Source organism: Myotis myotis, unplaced genomic scaffold (assembly GCF_014108235.1).
Source record: "Myotis myotis isolate mMyoMyo1 unplaced genomic scaffold, mMyoMyo1.p scaffold_m19_p_10, whole genome shotgun sequence".
NCBI classification, from domain to species: Eukaryota; Metazoa; Chordata; class Mammalia; order Chiroptera; family Vespertilionidae; genus Myotis; species Myotis myotis.
The window spans coordinates 64,282,900-64,301,128 of NW_023416314.1; the positions used below are offsets into that span (position 1 = coordinate 64,282,900).

General features: G+C 37.6%; 3 protein-coding genes and 1 pseudogene across 3 annotated transcripts; 2 read left to right on the plus strand and 2 right to left on the minus strand.

Annotated features, from left to right (window-relative positions):
• Nucleotides 1-2,974: 2,974 nt before the first annotated feature.
• Nucleotides 2,975-3,943, plus strand: LOC118665450 (olfactory receptor 5B3-like). Its single transcript, XM_036326899.1, has one exon. It carries the CDS (start codon nucleotides 2,975-2,977, stop codon nucleotides 3,941-3,943), a length of 969 nt encoding a protein of 322 aa, XP_036182792.1.
• Nucleotides 3,944-4,803: 860 nt separating this feature from the next.
• On the minus strand, nucleotides 4,804-4,872 carry LOC118665626 (annotated as a pseudogene).
• Nucleotides 4,873-7,152: 2,280 nt separating this feature from the next.
• LOC118664998 (tropomyosin alpha-3 chain-like) lies at nucleotides 7,153-8,913 on the minus strand. Its single transcript, XM_036325796.1, has one exon. The coding sequence runs from the start codon at nucleotides 8,848-8,850 to the stop codon at nucleotides 8,104-8,106; it is 747 nt and encodes a 248-aa protein (XP_036181689.1). The 5' UTR covers nucleotides 8,851-8,913; the 3' UTR covers nucleotides 7,153-8,103.
• Nucleotides 8,914-14,437: 5,524 nt separating this feature from the next.
• Nucleotides 14,438-15,379, plus strand: LOC118663733 (olfactory receptor 5B3-like). The gene has a single exon (XM_036323649.1). The coding sequence runs from the start codon at nucleotides 14,444-14,446 to the stop codon at nucleotides 15,377-15,379; it is 936 nt and encodes a 311-aa protein (XP_036179542.1). The 5' UTR covers nucleotides 14,438-14,443.
• The last annotated feature ends 2,850 nt before the right edge of the window (nucleotides 15,380-18,229 follow it).

The following is an 18,229-nucleotide window of genomic DNA, read 5'->3' on the forward strand; positions in this document are numbered from 1 at the left end:
TAAAAAAGAAAGTAAAATGAGAAAAAAACTAACAAATAAGCTAGAAAAGCAAAAGCATCGAATGAATTTTAAACTACAAGTGTGTCGAATCTGAATTAACAAATTCCAAACTACATTTTAAACTTGTTGCTGTAATCTCAGGCTGCTCATTAATATAGTTCATCTACATATGTAGACACTGAATGGCTACAAACACAAACCATTTCTTTCAAAATGTGCTTTATGAACAAATACGCTTATAAAACCTGGTATCTCAAATTGTTACACAAATTGAAAGGGCTTTAGCATTCACTCTACCTCCCAACCCTAGCAAAAATCCACAGCATTTTCTACCATATGAAAACTATTTTACTAGTAATTCCAGCTATGTCATTTGTAACTTGGCTAATTTTTAAGTACAATTAAAAGATGATTAAGAACTTTTCCCTTGTTAGCTAGAACTCAAGAAGACTTCTCTTTGTTCTCAACTATTTAATCATCTTTGCAGTCATTTCCAATCTAGCTTTCCAGCATAGTCTTTTGATTAGATAAAAAGTGGAGAATTTCTCATATGAGCTGTGTAATTTTAGAGCATTACATAACTTCCCACATCTTCAATTTTCTTGATGGTAAGTAGGAACAATAATACTACCTATTTTACACACACACACATGCATACACACACAGGCATACAACCACACACAAAGTCTTATTCATTGTAGAATGTACTATATGGTAAAATTGGTCAAGTGTGTTAAGGTTGGAAAACATACTGTTGTGATGAAATAGGCTTGGGAAGTGAATTTTTAAAAGTTTTAGGAGAAAGGTATGGGGGGTAGAAAACAGTAAAGGAGGTAAAATATATGGTGGTGGAAGGAGACTTGACTTTGGGTGGTGAATGCACAATACAATATACAGATGATGTATTATAGAATTGTACACTTGAAACCTATATAATTTTATTAACCAATGTCACCCCAATAAATTGAATAAAGTTTTTAAAAAGGGAAGCAGATTTTAAAAATATTTTAGGAGAAAAATCTTAGTAGTTAGCAGAAGATAGATACCTTTCAAATTGAAATAAAAAGATTTAAAATACTGTTCCTACAGAGACCAGATTCAAATAAAACATTTTACAACATAACACTTACCACCAAAATAAATCTATAAGCTTAAGTCATACCATAAACAAGCAACTTTCAACACTGATCTCTGTGATTCTCTTATGGTAGTAATGAGAGAATGAATGAATTTAAGAAAAAAAAGGACTATCTCAAGCTAAAGTATAGATTTCAAGGAAGAATTAAGAAAAATGATGGCTCATATATAAGAGCTGGAGCAGCCAAAACTATGGGTGAGGAAAGGAACTGGAGACACAGAAAATCTCAGTGGCCTTAGTGTAAAAAAAGGCAAATTGAGGAGGAAGGCTTTAAAATTTCAAAACCCTTGCACAACTAAAGACCTACAACCACCCATTTTTCCCAGACCAACATTAAGCCAGTCATCACATCCTAATAGTAATATTGCAGCTGCACTCATCAGACTATGCTGAACACCCACCATTTTATTGTGTGTGTGGGTTTTTTGTTGTTGACAGTATTACAGATGTCCCCATTTTCTCCATCTTTGCCCTTCTCCACCCAGCCCCAACCCCACTCCAGGCTTTCATCATACTACTGTCTGTGTCCATGGACTATGCATATATGCGCATATGCTCTTTGGTTAATCTCTTCCTATCAGTCTGTTTTTTAATTTTTACAATAACACTGTAAATAAAATAGGTCTTATTACTGTCTTAATTTTTCAGATGGCTATATAAAGTTCAGGTGAGTTAGGTTAGGATTAACGATTCTTAGGTTGTAAATAGTAGGGCTAATGTGCCCCTCATCCCAGAGCCAAAGCTCTATATCTGATACTTTGCCTTCTCTTCAGAATTGCCTCTGTTGATTATACATGCCCCTACTACTCCACTTATCCTACCACATCTGCTATGCATATATCTCTCAGTTACTACACTATAAACCCCCAAGCACTTAGCTTGGACCAATAGAGACAAGGAGTTCCTGTAAATTGAATTCAATTTGATTTAAATGCAATTAAGACCATTGGACTTAGAAAGCACTCACTGTGGATTCAAGAGTTGGTTTGGATCCAAAGCATGCCTTGTCAATTAATACTTGTTTGAATGCAAAAAAATTATTCAACCTCTTATGCATCCTAATTTAAATGAGTGCAATAACAAATCCTATATAATAAAAGCCTAACATGCTAAGTGTCTGACCGTTTGACCGTTCAACCAGTCACTATGACATGCACCGACCACCAGGGGTGCACATCCTCCGACCGGTAGATTAGCTTGCTGCTGGGGTCTGGACAATTAGGACTGGGCAAGATGGGCCAGACACGCCCTGGAGCCCTCCCGCAGTTCCTCCCTGGCCTCGATTGTGCACCAGTGGGGTACTTTGGCCTGTCCTGCTCCCTCTTGCAATCTGGGACCCCTCAGGGGATGTTGGAGAGCCAGTGTTGGCCCAATCCCTGCAGGCCAGGCCTAAGGACCCCACCAGTGCACAAATCTGTGCACCGGGCCTCTAGTAAACATATAATGTTCTTAGAGGATATAATGAATATACTTTGCAAGAGTCTGGAGCAGTTTTTGGCAGGTGAGCAAGCATGCATGTGCTTTTCCTAGGCTTGGGGAAAGTGAATTGGCAGATATATTCACTCCAAAGAAGCCATTCATCAAGTTATTTGGTTTTCTATATCTCAATTTACAAACTTATAAACATTAAATTAGGGCGATTTTTCCATAAAGATCCTTAAGATTCAACATAATACAAATCTGTACACAATGAGTGCACTAAGTTTTATTGTCAAGATGATTTTTATCTGGAGAATCTTGAAATACAAGTTATTGCTATAATGAAATAATACATATTGTATGCACACTCATTTGTTGTTCTCATAGCCACCAAGCATTTTGTGATTCTCCGCATCGATGGAGAATGGGACAGAAGTGACTGAGTTCATCCTCCTCGGACTAACCAATGACCCAGAACTGCAGGTCCCCCTCTTTATCATGTTCACTCTCATCTACCTCGTCACGCTGATTGGAAATTTGGGGATTATGGTGCTGATTCTCTTGGACTCTCGTCTCCACACTCCTATGTACTTTTTCCTCAGTAACCTGTCTCTGGTGGATTTGTGTTACTCTTCAGCTGTCACTCCTACAGTCATGACTGGGTTCCTTGTAGGAGATAAGGTCATGTCCTACAATGCATGTGCTACTCAGATGTTCTTTTTTATAGCCTTTGCCACTGTGGAAAATTACCTCTTGTCCTCGATGGCCTATGACCGCTACGTAGCTGTGTGCAAACCCCTGCATTACACCACCACCATGACACCAGGTGTGTGTGTGCATATGGCCATAGGCTCCTATATCTATGGTTTCCTGAATGCCTCCATTCATACTGGGGACACCTTTAGTCTCTCTTTCTGTGAGTCCAATGTGGTTCATCACTTTTTCTGTGATGTTCCAGCAGTCATGGTTCTGTCTTGCTCAGACAGGCATATTAGTGAGCAGATTCTTGTTTTTGTGGCAAGCTTCAACATTCTTTCTGCTCTCCTGGTTATCTTTATTTCCTACCTGTTCATATTTGTCACCATCCTAAAGATGCACTCATCTTCAGGGTATCAGAAGGCTCTGTCCACCTGTGCCTCTCACCTCACTGTAGTTACCATCTTCTATGGAACTATTATCTTCATGTACTTAAAACCCAGCTCCAGTCATTCCCTGGACACAGACAAGGTAGCCTCTGTGTTCTATACTATGGTCATCCCCATGCTGAACCCTCTGGTCTACAGCCTGAGGAACAAGGAGGTCAAGAGTGCACTCAAGAAGGTTGTTTCAAAGGCAGAATTTATTTTCTTCAGGATTATGATTTCAACATTGTGCAATATTCAATAACTTAGTTTCATTAAGGCCACAGTAAGATTAAGGTCCCAAAGTAATATCCTTACCTATTCAAAAGTCTCTTCTTCAAAAAAATGGAAACATGTCCAGAAATGTACCACCTGAACAAGGATGGCTAAGATGTCATGGGTCCTGCTTGTCAAAAACCTTATTAAGGATATTGGTTTATTCACTTATTCTACATGCATTTTTTTCTACCACATCAATGCAAATACACCTAAAATAGGGCTGCAAAGGAGACTATGAACAAAATGCATGCATGCACCCCAGAAGGATACCTCACCTTGCAGTAGAAATCAACAATATTTTACATTTTGCTTCTGGAAATGCTTTGTAATTTCTATCGCTGATATTTCATGTCTACTTTTGTTGATTTAAATGATCTTTTGTTACTGCCCCATTCTGTTACTCTACTTCATTCACACTGATTTTCTTTCTATTTTTCACAGTCTGACAACTCCAATCATGTTCCTTCCCCATGTCATTTGTACTTGCTCTTTCCTGTGTGGAGTGTTTTCTTACTCCATTAAGGCTGGTGCTTAAATGTTACTCTGTTATTGATTTTTTTCTTGACCACCTTTATAAAATAGTCATTCTTTATTTCCATGTACAATGTCCTTTCACTCTGTGTTATTCTTCATAGTCCCTATGAATCATTACCTATTAAAGAATTTCTTGCTTATTTTATTATTTATCTTCCCAACTAGAATTTAGACTCTATGAAAACAATAGCTTTATTTGTTTTATTTATAACACAATCCACAGTACCTAAATGACTATTTCATAGTAAATTCTCAATAAATTTTTGTTAAATGAATGACTAAAATAATTAAGCTTTGAGTCCAACTGTATCAATATGTTGAATATTTAAACTATTTATGATTATACTACACTTGATCTTAGCCAAAAGGCTGAGAAGCGATCTGTATTTATGATTATAAGGTATCACCCCCATATCATTAACTTTCTAGATAGATGTATAGTGCATTTCAAGAAGCACAGCTAATAGGCTGCTTTGCTGAAATTGTTTTACATTTTCATTCATTGTGTGCACGTCAATATTTACTAGTATACACAAAGATTTCCTGGATCCCATGAGCAAATAAATCATCTGCAACAATCTTATCATTTTACTTAGAAGTGATGTTTCATTAAATGGTAAGTAAAATATCCAACAAATACTATTTAGTAAATCACAAAAAAGCACTGAATATGAGATTATTGAAAGATTTAGTATCTGATTATATTTGAAAATACTTCATACATATGAAATATAATGAACTGAAATGATTCTAATTATCTATAGAGAATATAAACCTGACAATATATACCAATAATCAAAATACAGCACATTCAATATGCTAGTACAGGGCCTAAACTTATGCTTTTAATTTTGATCCCCAGGGAGCTCTGTACTATACAAAGTCTAGACACAAATGTATGCCCTTGTCTAATTTGTTATCTCTATAGAATGAGAGGCTTCAATATTGCAATATCTGTAAGACTGTGCTTGGATATGCTAATAGTCTCCTGCTGGTACTTTTGGATGTCAGTACCATAACACAAATATTCACTTCTTTCTTATGGTGAATTTCTCCTCTTGAAACCATTTTAATTATTATTATCTTAAATAATTATTTAACTTGAGAATTATTTTAGAGTTACAGAAAAAAATTTAAAACAGTTCAGACGTTCAATGTAACTCTGCGGCAGTCTGAACAGTGATCTGCAAAAAGATCACTCTAACTTCTGGAATCTTCTAAGGTTACCTTATATGGCCTAAAAGGGCTGTGCAGATGTGATTCAAGTGAGGATTTAATCTGGGATTATCTGTGTGTACCATAATGACACTCGTATGTTATGTATGATAGGGCATCATGGAGATTTGATCACAGATAAATGATAAAAGGGGAGTAGGCAATGTGACCTTGGAAACAGGACATGTGGCCACAAACCATGGATGCCAGAAGCCACCAGAAGATGCACAGCTCTTCCAACCAATTGATTGTTGTTCAGGGAAACTGATTTTGGACTTCTGGATGGAGAGGAGGATGGGGTCTGGGTGGAGGGGGGCAAATAAAGGGGGGTAATGGGACATCCATAATAATGTCAACAATAAAATATAATTTTTTAAAAAAAGAATAAATATGTGTTGTTTAAGCTTACAGGTTTGTGGTAATTTGTTACCACAGTCACAGAAAACTAATACAATTCTTGACTAATTTTCCCTACAGGGTACATTTGTATAGCTAAGAAACCAAGATTGACACAATACTATTTTCTAAATTTCAGATTTTATTTAGATTTCATTAGTTTTCCCACTGATAACATTTCCTCTTCTTGCATTAATGGTTGTGTCTCTTAAATCTCTTCTGGTCTGTGAAAAGCTCTCTGTCTTTTCCTGTTTTTATGAGTTTGACAGTGTTGAGAATACTAGTCAGGTATTTCACAGAATGTCTTTCAATTGTGATTTTCTGACATTTGCTCCTGCTGAGACTGGGGTTAGTTACAGTTTTCAGAGACTCACATGAAGTGTTTTTCTCTTCACATAGTATCAGCAAGGTTTGTCTCTTTTTTCCTCAATCATTTATGTACTCAGTCATTTATTTATATGAGTGTGTTCTCATTCATTTTATATTGTGGAAAATAACCAATTCTAGGTTATTTAGTTTTTGCTCTAATTGTTCCACGTTCACCATTCGTAGCTCTTTCAGATTGTTCCTAAGTCACTTTGACAAAGCTTCACCCTTTTGTTTGTGTGAACACTCCTTTACTTTCTGCTACTACAAAATTCTCTAGGCTTATCTTGTATTTTTTCCTACTCCCAACATAAAATATACTATTTCTACAAAGATCCTCCTTTCATTTTTATTTTTATTTTTTTTTATTTTTTATTTTTTTGGAGGGACTGGTTCTTTATTTTAAAAAGATACTTGTTCAATTTTCAGTATCAAAACAGTTGCACTATTGGTTTCTCTTTCTCCAAATTGGCCCCCAAAGGGATCACACCAAAGGAGAGTACATTTTAAGCCAATAAGCTGCAGGATGCGCACCTAACAGACCTCACAGAAACCTCACTAAAAATGGGGCATTAGGTAGGGAAAGAAACTTAAAGATCAGCACACTGCCAGCCCAGACTGTAGCGAGCTCTCACAGCCAGACGGGGTGGCCAGTGTGCCCCAACCCCAAAGAAGCAAAGTTTCAAAATAATACAAAATTTTAAAAGTTTTGTACATAAACTATTCAAGATTTCTCCAGCACTAACTGGTACAAAGCACAATGAGATGGCACTTTTAGAGACAGCAGCTTCAGACCCAGAGGAGGGTAATGAGATGAGTTTCATTTGGCTAAATCAGTGGCAAAAACATAATTTTCTTTCTTTCAAGGAGGCAGGAGAGCAAATAACTGGTCACTTCAACCTAAGGGGCACATGATCCATTTTGTGAACCATTGGGCTTGAAAGGGAAGAGATGGGACTAGAATTTGGTCTCTGACGGAGAGGTCTCACCATTTTAATTTGGTCACTTCTGATGAAAAAATAAATTGCCCAAAGATGCTTTAAAAGCTAAAACCTAAACATCACTTTTTTTTTTTTTGGCCTCCTCCTGGAATCACCTTTCCGATGTGGCTAGTGCTCTGCACAAAGCAATGATTCCCACAGTGGAGTCGTTCTCTGGGCTCTCGGGGGCTCTCAGTAAGGCAGGCCCATACCTCTTTCCCTCCTCTATGGAGAGGGCAAAATGACCTCCTAAAAGCGAGAAGGGATTAGACTGCTGCTCGAGAACTGTGGAATTATTTGGAATGTTTTACAAATGGTTGCCACATCAACAACAAAAAGGTAATTACAAAATGTGTACATCACAACATGCTTTTAAAGACACTTTGCATTGTGCTCACATTCCCTTAAATGTTGTTCCCAAAGGTGCTCAGCCTCTAGCCCAATCAAAATCTCTGAGGGGAGGCAGAGATAATTTGGCGAAAAAGACGCGGGGTGGGGGGGGGTGGGGGTGGGAGGGTGGTGGGAGGCAGTGAAAGGAGAAAGCAGCCTTCCAGTTAAAGATCAGCCCTCAGTTTAAAGGTCAGCTTCCAGCAGGCTGGCCTCAGGCGGAGTCAGGGTCAGAGGGAGGAGCAGCGGCAGGGTGGGACTGGGTGCTCTACATCTCATTCAGGTCAAGCAGAGTCTGGTCCAGCATCCTTTGTGTACAGAGGTGTTCCTCTTTGGTGCATTTCAGTTTATCTTCCAAATCATCAATTGTCTTTTCCAGCTTGGCTACCGATCTCTCAGCAAACTCAGCACGGGTCTCTGCCTCCTTGAGTTTATCAGTAAGAATCTTTATCTCTTCCTCATATTTGTCTTCTTTTTGAGAGTACTTTTCCTCAGCAGCACTCAGACACTTCAGGTTCTGGTCCATCAGTCTGATCTGCTCATCCATCTCTCGGCAACGGGACTCTGCCAGCTCAGCTCGTTCCTCTGTGCGTTCCAAGTCTCCCTCAATAATCACCAACTTACGAGCCACCTCTTCATACTTTCTATCTGCCTCTTCTGCAATGCGCTTAGCTTCTTTGAGCTGTATTTCCTGGAGTTTCATCTTCTCTTCATCTTTTAAAGCTCGGTTTTCAATAACCTTCATGCCTCTCTCGCTCTCATCAGCAGCTTTCTCAGCTTCCTCCAGCTTTTGCAGGGCAGTGGCCAGGCGTTCCTGAGCACGGTCCAGCTCCTCTTCCACCAGCTGGATCCTACGGTTCAAGGAGGCCACCTCAGCCTCAGCCTGCTCCCGAGCCCGCCTCTCCCCCTCCACCTCCCGCTGGAGGCGCTCGGCCCGCTCCTCGGCGTCCTCGGCCTGCTGCTGCAGGACCTGGATCTTGCGCTTCACCGCCTCGATGGTGGTGATCCCGGCCATGGTGCCCACCCAGCGCCTGCTCGCGTTCGCCTTCCTGCCTCCTCCGCTCCGCGCTGCAACCGCTTCTCCCCTCCTTTCATTTTTAAAGAATGGCATTTAAAAGCCCAGGTCAGCAAATGGGACTACATCAAAATAAAAAGCTTCTGCACAGCAAAACAAACCATCAACAAAACAACAAGAAAGCCCACTGCATGGGAGAACATATTTGCCAATGTTATTACTGATAAAGGTTTAATCTCCAACATTTTTAGGGAACTCATACTACTTAACAAAAGGAAGATAAACAATCCAATAAAAAAATGGGCAAAGGACCTAAATAGATACTTTTCAAAAGAGGACATTCAGAAAGCCAAGAGACATATGAAAACATGCTCAAAGTCACTAATCATCCAAGAGATGCAAATCAAAACAACAATGAGGTATCATTTCACACCTGTCAGAATGGCTGTCATCAACAAATCAACAAACAACAAGTGCTGGAGAGGATGTGGAGAAAAAGGAACACTTGTGCACTGCTGGTGGGAATGCAGACTGGTGCAGCCACTATGGAAGACAGTATGGAGTTTCCTCAAAAAACTGAAAATGGAACTCCCATTTGACCCAGTGATCCCACTTGTAGGAATATATCCCAAGAAACCAGAAACACCAATCAGAAAGGATATATGCATCCCTATGTTCATAGCAGCACAATTCACCATAGCGAAGATCTGGAAACAGCCTAAGTGCCCATCAGCAGATGAATGGATTAGAAAACTGTGGTACATCTACACGATGGAATACTATACTGCTGTAAAAAAGAAGGAGCTCTTACCATTTGCAATGGCATGGATGGAACTGGAGAGCATTATGCTAAGTGAAATAAGCCAGTCAATGAAGGAAAAACACCACATGACCTCACTCATTTATGGATAATAAAGACCATTATAAACTGATGAACAAAAATAGATACAGAGGCAGAGCAGCATTGAACAGACTGTCAAACTACAGCGGGAAGGCTGAGGAAGGTTGGGGGGCGGGAGGGGAAGTAAGAGATCAACCGAAGTACTTGTATGCATGCATATAAGCATAACCAATGGACACAAGACACTGGGGGGTAGAGAAGGCTGGGGAATATCAAGGGGTGAAAAAGGAGACATATGTAATATTTTAAACAATAAAAAAATTACAATATTGCCCAGCGTGTGTAGCTCAGTGGTTGAGCATCGGTCTATGAACCAGGTCACAGTTCAATTCCCAGTCAGGGCACATGCCCAAGGTAGGGGGACATGCAAGGGGTAGCCATCAATGCTTCTTTCTCATCATTGATGTTTCTCTCTCTCTCTCCCTCTCCCTTCCTCTCTAAAATCAATAAAAATATACTTTTAAATTACAATAGATATAAATTAATTAAACAAAACTACTTTTGATTATATAAAAGGCAACTTAATCTTTAAAATGGAAAGAAAAAGATTGAAAAATATAATGTATGTGTTACTCAACATGCTAAATCATGTCCCTGCACACTGTTGAGTTGTTTCTTCCCTATGTAGGTGGCATGAGAAATTGTTACCCTCACGAGAGCCTTGTTCCCCTGAGAGTTTCATACCTGTGTAATTTTCTCCTTGTTCTCATTCATTAGGCTGTGAAATTTCACCATGACTCTGCATAACATTATTTTTAAAAGGACCAGACTCTGAGCAGAGCTCATTTGGTCATCATTTAATGAAGTGAATGCTAATACTTTTAGTATACATCAGCTTCTCCCCAAACTGAGTCTGCAACCATGGACAGGGACAACACCTTAAGACAAAACTTAAATTGATTCATGTCAAAAAGTTAAGCCCTTACTAAGGTATTTTATATATCCATCCTCATTTGTTATTCACAGATATAATTCTGTAAAGTATGTGGATGAGATCACTTTATCTCTATGTCACAAATACAGAAATTGATATCAACAGATAATTTTCTGAAAGCAGAAAAATCCACAGCAGATGAAACAGTTAAACCCAGTTTTCCTAGCTCCACGTTAACAATGTTTTCTCCATCTCTGCATGCTTGAGGGACCTTGGAAGCTTTTGATTAGTATGGGGAGGGAATTTCTCCTATATTATTTACACATTCTCCTGAGGCTGAGTTTCTGATTTCAGACTCACAATTCAGGATTGGATCTCCCTTCTTTTCAAGAGCAAGGTAAGCTTCTATATTCAATATTCACTTGTAATACCTTAACTAATAAAGAATTTAAAAAAATCTATTCACTTGTAGTGAATAATGTAATTGATACAGAAGCAGAAGGAGGCTACATCTACTTTGAGCTCATATCTGGTTGTTTGAACACTTTTTCTGAAACATTGGCATTAGTATAGAATTAAAATGCAAAGCATTTTAATCAGCAAAGAGCAGAGTAATATTAATGAAATCCCATGCTGCCTTCCTTAAGAGAATAACAAAAATCTATAAGAGATGATACTCTGATTGAGTAGTTGGTATATGCTTCTGTTTACTATGAGTTGACTTGTCACTGAAGAGACAGCTAACCAATCAGGGTAAAATGACACTTCTTTAAGACTCCAGAAGAACCATCATAAAGCTACCAAGATCCTTACTCTATTTCACAATCATTTCCTCACAATCTCACCCTTTTATTACTTGCTCATCTAGAAAATCTGACACTGCAGTGATTAAGTCATAGGCATTGGGATCAGTTAGACATAGGTTTGCATCTTTACTACTTCATACTAGGTAAGGATTTTTAAAAGGTAGATAACCTCTAGAAACATCCATTTCATTGACTGTAAATTAGATTGTGTGTGTGTAATCTAATTCCTTCCCTTCCTCCTGTGCTATTTATCATCTATCTATGAATCAATCATCATTAGTATCATCCAGTATTTATATATTTCACACTCTATTTATGAGACAAACTACACATAATCAGTAATTTTAAATTGTTACTAACCTCAGGAGATATACTAATATCAATTGATATATTGTGATGTTTTCATATTTTATATTATTATGTGGGTGAGGTGTTGAGGAATACGAATAAAAAATAATGTGTTTAGGGGACAGGAGAAAGATGGTAGAGAAGAGTGATTACCAAGAATGGATATTTTTCAAAAGGCTTCAATTAAAAATACAAAGATTTGTGCTTTCTCGTGAATAGATCTTCAGATTACTATCAACTCTCAGACCACGAATTTTCACACCTCAATACTTCAATATTTGCAATCCAGATAAGTGCTGATAAGAATGAAAGTAAGAATGAGTGTAAGGAGGGAAATCCTTCAATACAATCTAAATGTGGATATAAAAAAATATTAAGAAAAAGAGGACCTTGAGAACATTACGTGAAGTGAAATAAGTCAAACAGAGAAAGCTAAGAACTATATGATTTAACTCATATGTGGAATATAAAACTGAAACTTATGTACACAAACAGCAGTGTGGTGGTTCCCAGGGGGAGGGGCGTGGGTCCTAATATAAGATGACAGGAGAAGTTTTGACTTTAAGTGGTGGATACATGGTCCTATATACAGATTTTGTAAATTAGTAATCCACACATGTAACCTGTATGTTTATCTAGACTAATATCACCCAAATATAATTTAAAATAATGGGAATTAAAAAGAAAGAAAAAGAGGATGGATGGACCTGGAGAGCATTATGGAGAGCATGATCTCACTCATTTGTGGAATATAATGAACATAAACTGATGAACAAAAATAGGTCCGGAGACAGAGAAACACCAAATGGACTGTCAAACCTCAGAGGGAAGGTGATGGGGGGGGGGGGGGGGGGGGGTAATAAGAGATCAACCAAAGGATCATATTTAAAATACTGGGAATAAAAAAGAAAGAAAAAGAGGACTTGAAGATCCCTATGCTATCATTCAAAATGACAACAGAGTAAAAAATACATGGGTGGGGGACACAATACCTGAGTGGGAGGAATTGAAAAGGCAATTCAAAGATTAGGGCTACCACACTTCAAAGCCACCCATCTGCATCTGTCACCTAACTGACCTAAACCAGCATAGGGACCATGGTTCTACGCTAATAATATTATAGCCAGTACTCACCAGGATTGTGCTTAACACCCACATTGTGCTGTTTTCATGCATCATTTCTTTCAACTCTTACAATAATTCCTTGAAGTAAGTCTCAACACCACCTTCATTTTGCTGGTGGGTAAAATTAGTGAAATTAAGTGACAAGAAGAAACTTCTGAGATGTTCTAAATTAAATTGCAGTGTCCAGAGAGTGAGACTACTAACTTGTTAGTCTGTTAATGGCTGCTGGCTCATTGACAAACAACTGCTCACATTCCTTCCATTGACTTTGAAATTTCAGATGAATTTCTGAAGATTATTTTAGTTAAGCACCAGCTAACTCCAGGAGCCTCTGCTTGTTGTTCACATGGGGGATTTCTGGCTGCTGCCTACAACCAATCCACAGGAATGGACATTTCTTTATGCAGGCCTGTGCCTATCCCAGAGCTGGCCCCACCTCACCTTCTTCAACCCCATTGCCTATAGATAATGTAAATCCTGTCAGACTCTCTCTTTCCCCTCCCTGCCCCCTACTTGATGTATAAAAACACATACACACATACAAAACTCTGGGACAATGGACACACTGTCTTTTGTATCTTGCCATGCTACTGAGGGCTTAGACTCCATGCCCCAAGACCAGTCTTTTTTTGGCTAGTATTTTGACTCAGTAAAAGCTTACTTACAAAAAGACTTTAAGCCATGAAAGTTAAAGATTTTTTAACATAAGGCAAATGTTTTTCAGGTTGTAAATGGTAGGGCTGATATATGAATACATACACATATTTTTCTCAGAGCCAAAGCTTTTACAACCAATGCTATACCTTCTCTTTGGAATTGGCTTTGTTGGTTATGCATGCCTCTAATGCTGAATTTAGTCCACTGCATCTACTATTTATTTGTGTACTACTGGACTATGCCACTCTATGAATTAAGTTAGTTACAATAGAAACATCTAAATAAATTGAATGAAATTAAATTTAATTCAATTTCATTAATAGCATTTAAGTTGGGAACCACTCTGATTGAGTCTAAAGCTTGGCTTGGTCCATTAATCCTGTGTAATCTTGAATAAAGTACTCAATCTCTTTGTTGCCAAGTTATTAAATATATAAATGGAAAAAATAACTAATCAATCTGATTCATCAATGAGAGGATTAAATGAATATATACACAATGCACCTGGCATGTGAGCACTACAGTGTAAGTATAAGCTGTTAGAAAACTCAAAAAATCTGATTTATGAGACAAATTCATTCTAGGCATGTGAACTTGGACAATTCACTTTATTCATATACAAAATCAAGATGTTGTGAAATTGATCTGAAAAGACCTTTCTTCCCCTTATCTACTCTTTAGATAAGCTATTGCTAAATTGTATTGTCATGCCCATGCTTTAGAAATGGAGAATACTGAAAAACAAATAATTTATTTAATAAAATAATGCTTCTACATTTCAGTTCTATGCAACCATTTTGTTTTGTTTTGTTTTTTGCTGATCAATGTGTTCCTTTACTTCTCTTTGCTATAGAGCATCTCATGAACTCTCAAATCACATCCATGGAGAACAATACAGAGGTGAGAGAATTCATCCTGCTAGGACTAACCAATGCCCCAGAACTGCAGGTCCCCCTCTTTATAATGTTCACCCTCATCTACCTCAACACTGTGATTGGAAACCTGGGGATAATCATGTTGATCCTTCTGGACTCTCGTCTCCACACTCCTATGTACTTTTTCCTCTGTAACCTGTCTCTGGTGGATTTGTGTTGCTCCTCAACAATAACTCCAAAGGTGATGGCTGGGTTTCTAACAGGAGACAAAGTCATCTCCTACAATGCCTGTGCTACTCAGATGTTCTTTTTTATAGTCTTTGCCACTGTGGAAAATTACCTCTTGGCCTCAATGGCCTATGATCGCTACGCAGCAGTGTGTAAACCCCTACATTACACCACCACCATGACAACAGTTGTGTGTGCTTGTATGGCCACAGGCTGCTATATCCTTGGCTTTCTGAATGCTTCTATTAATGTTGGAGACACATTCTGTCTCTCTTTTTGTTTGTCCAATGTGATCCATCACTTTTTTTGTGATGTTCCAGCAGTCATGATTCTGACTTGCTCTGGTAAACATATCGGTGAACTGATTCTTATTCTTATTTCAAGTTTTAATGTCTTTCTTGCACTTTTTGTTATCTCAATTTCTTATCTCTTTATATTTATTACTATTTCAAAGATGCACTCAAGACAGAGATATCAGAAGGCTTTGTCTACCTGTGCTTCTCACCTTATTACAGTTTCCATATTTTATGGGACTGTCATCTTTATGTACTTACAGCCAAGTTCTAGTCATTCCATGGACACAGGCAGAATCGCATCTGTGTTCTATTCTATGGTCATCCCCATGCTGAACCCTCTGGTCTACAGCCTGAGGAACAAAGAGGTCAAGAGTGCATTTAAGAAGGTTGTTGAGAAGGCAAAATTGTCTGTTTCATAATAATGCGTAGAATCTACAAAGTTATTTCATCCTTCTTAGATCTTCTCCATGCAATAACTCAAATGTTAATGACCATTTGGGATATTAGAACAAAAGGTTTGTCTGATGTTATTTATTTCTTTAGTTAAGAAATAGTCCCAATCATTTAAAATGCATCAAAAATAATAATGGTTTTAAATGAAGTTTATTGTATATGTTTTAATTGGCACATTTTATCCAGAGCTAAATAATTATAACAACTTAATAAATTAATGTTTCAGTCATTACTGAGTGATTTGGGAAGAAAAAGCATATGCATGTGAAAGTTTTCACAGGTAAATAGCCATATTCGAATAAAAGCAATAAAGAAGGTGAAGGGATTATCTCAGAAACATATATGCATGCCCCATGGACACGGACAGTAGTTGGTGAAGGCCAAGGGAAAGAAAGACAGGGGTGGATGAAGATGGGCAAATGGCGGGCGAGTGGGGGGGTGGGGGGAGTGGGATATCTACAATAATGTCAACATTAAAATTTTTTAATAAAAAAGGGAGAGATGGTTAAATCATTTTTACCTTAACTTTTTGAATACCAATTCTTTACTTTTTAAAAATTGCACTGGCATTAATAATAATTTCATTTCTTGAAATGGTTAATGCCATTCATTTATACTTTGTTAAACTCTATCATGTCTTATCACTTTCCTACCTTCATCCTCCTTCATTCACCCTGGTTTCTAGCAATATTGGGCAGCTCCAACCTTGCCCTTATTTCAGCTTCTTTGTATTTGCTGTTTCCTCTACATAGAATATTCCCACACTCATTTCAGATGGCTGCTTAAATGTTACCTATTCAGGGAGGTATAGACCTGTCATGAACTAATTTATAAAACAGTCACTCCCATCCCATGGATTTTATTTTCCCCTAAGCCTGCTCTATTCTTCATCGTTATCATCAACATTCAGCTCTAGAATTCATTTATTCACTTGTTCATCTATTTCCCTCAACTTGAGTAGGAGGTCCCTTTGAGTATTAGCTTAATCTGGTTTTTCATTAGAATTAAATCTTTGAGCCTCGATATAAAAATAATTTTAATGAGCATTGAAAGAACTCCAGAAATTCTAAACTATATGGATAGAAGTAAGCTGCAAAAACTCTATATGCTTCAAGGGGAAATACCACGAATATTCACTTGATAATGACCCCAACTTCTTGCATGAAATTAGTAGTCTCAATAAACTTTCCACCCCAATACTGAACAGCTCTTCCTCTTTTGAAATTCTCCAAACTATTTACCTGCCCACTTGCAGCCAACCAATGATTGACAAAGGTGCCGGAGACCAGTTAGAGCATCTCTTTCACTTTAAAAAAACTTATCTTAATAAAACTCTTGCCAATCATACAATGACTTGGTATTTATTCATGGTACTCAATAAACTTACTCTCTTTTCTAACACTCTTGAACTCCACTGAAATGAAAGGGACTAAAGATAGTTTCCTTTGTCACAAGTTACTGAACAACAATCTGTTAATTTTGTGTGGGACATGGTTTTGTGTTTGGTATGTTTTAAAAGTGATCATGAAGAATAATGAATCAGAAAAAAAAGTATTCAAGTGGTTGCAACAAAGGACCAAGGAGAAGAGTAGAAAATTGAGTTATACCCAGAGAAAGTAAGTCTCATAGAGAAATATCTCCCATGGTCAGGTTTGATGGGCCTTTCTAATGTCAATTCAGCAAGATTTCTAAACTGGCTAGTGTGTATTTTCTGTTATGAATGAGAAGTTTATTTTTTGTATTCATCTTTACACTGGTCCAACATTATTTATTTACTGGGTGTGCATGTAGAATGAACTAAGTTTTCTTTTTAGTTCATGAGTTGCTAGACATAAAGAGCCATATCTTGACTAGATGTAGGAGATAGTTTAACCTATTCAATAGCCTGGATGGAAAACTTCTGTAATGATTAATGTAATTTTGGGTTGTCTCCCTAATGGAGTTGACTGATATGACCTCTGTATGGAGGAAATGTAAAACAGATATCTGCCAATCAAAGCAGTACAATAGAAAAGACAAGTTAATTGTTTTCCAAACTATTTCCTTTTCACACCTGAACACAAAGGTAGGTTCAATTTCTCACCCTTTGTGAAGTTCATTGAGACCATGTGATTGTGTTCTTGTTAATTAAATGTGTGTAATTCATGTGTTTTCAGTGTTCTCGTGAAATGTTCCAGGTGATCTTCAACTCACTCTTATTCTGTGTCATCATTTGGCCAGAGAGGATTCAGAACACAAAAATGGCAAAACCTCTAAATAGAAAAAGCCTCAGTCCTGAGTCACCCATAGAATAACTAATAAACAACCTATGTGACCTTGGCATTAAAATATTGGAATTTGCTTGTATGACATCTAGTATTATTTGCACTAACTAATAAGAAAGTTTTTCATAAGTCCATCTATATGTTGTTGGGAGTAAGTCAGTAGTGAGAGACTATGTAATGAGAAAAACTGTCACACTATTCTAACACAACTTAATACCACAATGGTTTATTTGTGAATCCTCAACCAACCTCCAAATCATAACTGAAATGGCTGGCACAAATAAAATTAGCACCGGTCTTGGAGACAGAAAATATTTCAACATGAATTCCATTCCAAGTTCTAAAAATACAGCTTTTTGATACAGGGCAAGTTAATGAAATGTTCCGAGCTTCAGTGAGGGAAAATAATGCCTACCTCACAAAATTATATACCGATGAAGCCAAAACATAGCACAGTGCTTAAACAGAATAGATGCTCAAAAATTTAATTTCCTTTTCTTTCCAATTCATTCCCTATCTTTTTTCATTTCTTTCTCTATATTGTCACTTTTC

Bases quoted from the DNA above. Each gene is read 5' to 3' on its own strand.
- LOC118664998 (XM_036325796.1), bottom strand. From the start codon at position 8,850: ATGGCCGGGATCACCACCATCGAGGCGGTGAAGCGCAAGATCCAGGTC.
- LOC118663733 (XM_036323649.1), top strand. From the start codon at position 14,444: ATGGAGAACAATACAGAGGTGAGAGAATTCATCCTGCTAGGACTAACC.
- LOC118665450 (XM_036326899.1), top strand. From the start codon at position 2,975: ATGGAGAATGGGACAGAAGTGACTGAGTTCATCCTCCTCGGACTAACC.